This window comes from Eimeria mitis, genomic scaffold, assembly GCF_000499745.2.
Source record: "Eimeria mitis Houghton genomic scaffold, Emh_scaff3593, whole genome shotgun sequence".
NCBI lineage: Eukaryota > Apicomplexa > Conoidasida > Eucoccidiorida > Eimeriidae > Eimeria > Eimeria mitis.
In genome coordinates, this window is record NW_013571938.1 from 2,480 (window position 1) to 4,204 (window position 1,725).

Consider the following 1,725-nt stretch of genomic DNA (forward strand, 5'->3'; position numbering starts at 1 on the left):
CCTGCTGCTGAGCTGCAGCAGACTGCTGCAGCTTGCTGCTGCTCTGTGGCTGCCGGTTCCCTTCTTTGGTTCTCTTTTCTTTGCTGCAGCAAACGTAAACATATGCGGCCCGCTGCTTCCTCCTGCTGCTGCTGCTGCTGCTGCTGCTCCTGCTGCTGCTGCTGCTGCTGATGCTGCTGCTGCTGCTGCTGCTGCTTCTGCTGATTCGAATGATGACGCCCAAGGCGACGCAGCAGCAGCAGCAAGAGGAGAAGTAGCAGCAGCAGAAACAGCAGCAGCAGCAGCAGCAGCAGAAGCAGAAGAAGAAGCAGCAGCAGCAGCAGCAGCAGCAGCAGCAGCAGCAATAAGAACAGAGAAAAGGCTGCGGGCCGTTCGCTCCTTAACCTGCTGGCTGATGCTTTGGTTCATACAAGGTCAGCACACTGCTGCTGCTGCTGCTGCTGCTGCTGCTGCTGCTGCTGCTGCTGCTGCTGCTGCTGCTGGTACTCCTTTGTTGTTCCTGCTGCTGTTGCAACTTTGCTGCTGCTGCTGTTGCTGCTGCTGCTGTTGGTTTTGTAATTGCTGTATTTTTGTTTCTTCAGCTGCTGCGGTTGCTGTTGCTGCTGCTGCTGCTCCTGTTGCTGCTGTTGCTGCTGTTGTTGCTGCTGCTGCTGCTGCTGTTGCTGCTGCTGTTGCTGCTGTTGAATTAGTTGCTGCTGCTGTTTGTGTTTGTGTGTTCAGGGGTGTGCAGCATGTGTACGGGTTTGCTGCTGCTGCTGCCTTTGCCTGCAGCAGCAGCAGCAGCAGCAGCAGCAGCACCGCAGCATTTGTTTATATTCTTGCTGCTGCTGGGGCTGCTGACGGGGGGCAGCAGCAGCGTGCTGCTGTTTGCATGCGCTCAGCGAGCAGTTCGTGCTGCAGCAGCAGCAATTCGTTTGCTGCTGCGGCTTCTGTTTGGTGTGGATGTGCTGCTGCAGCAGCAGCAGCAGCAGCAGCAGCAGGAAAAGAGAAAGCAGCAGTTGCTGCTGCTTGCACAACAGCAGCAGCAACAACTAGCAGCAGCAGCAGCAGCAGCAGCAGCACTCAAAGGCAGCAGCAAACCCCCAGCAGCAACACTGCAGCTTGCTGCTGCTTTTGGGTTAGATGCAGCAGAGCTGCTGCTGCAGCACTGTCTGCCTGGTTATTCTCCCCTAGAGGAGCAGCAGCAGCAGCAGCAGCAGCAGCAGCAGCAAGCAGCAGCAGCAGCAGCAGCAGCAGGAGCAGCAGCAAACAAATCCCTGCTTCATAGACTCAGCTCCGCTGCTGCTGCAGCAATCGGGGTTGCACCTAACCCCAGCAGCAGCAGCAGCAGCAACAGCAGCAGCAGCAGCAGCAGGCGGAGAACTACTACAGAAGTAGCAGCAGCAGCAGCAGCAGCAGCAGCAGGAGGGAGCAGCAGCAGCAGTTTGTTGTTTTCTATACTACCAGTGAAGCGAGTTCAGTTGCTGCTGCAGCAGCTGCTGCAGCAGCTGCTGCAGCAGCTGGGTGTGTCTTTATCTCCTTCTATGCTGCGTGCAGCAGCAATATGTATATGTTATTCTCCTGAGTTGCTGCTGCTGCTGCTGCCTTCATTTATATTACATTTGGTGCTGCTGCTGCTGCTGCGGCTGCTGCCTCTTATTGGGGTGCTGCTGTGTCTGCTGCAGCAGAAGGGAGTTGCTGCTCGTCTGTATTGGTTGTGTTTCTTTGCTGCTGCAGCAGCAGCAG

General features: G+C 56.3%; 1 protein-coding gene across 1 annotated transcript in view; it reads left to right on the forward strand.

The window, feature by feature from the left end:
- The window catches only part of EMH_0067610 (uncharacterized protein), a gene marked incomplete at both ends in the record, with an annotated part of 4,958 nt that overhangs the window by 2,437 nt on the left and 796 nt on the right, over positions 1–1,725 (forward strand). Inside the window, 2 exon segments of the mRNA XM_013498646.1 lie at positions 1–413; positions 721–1,503. Of these exon segments, the coding sequence (XP_013354100.1) occupies positions 1–413; positions 721–1,503 (1,196 nt within the window).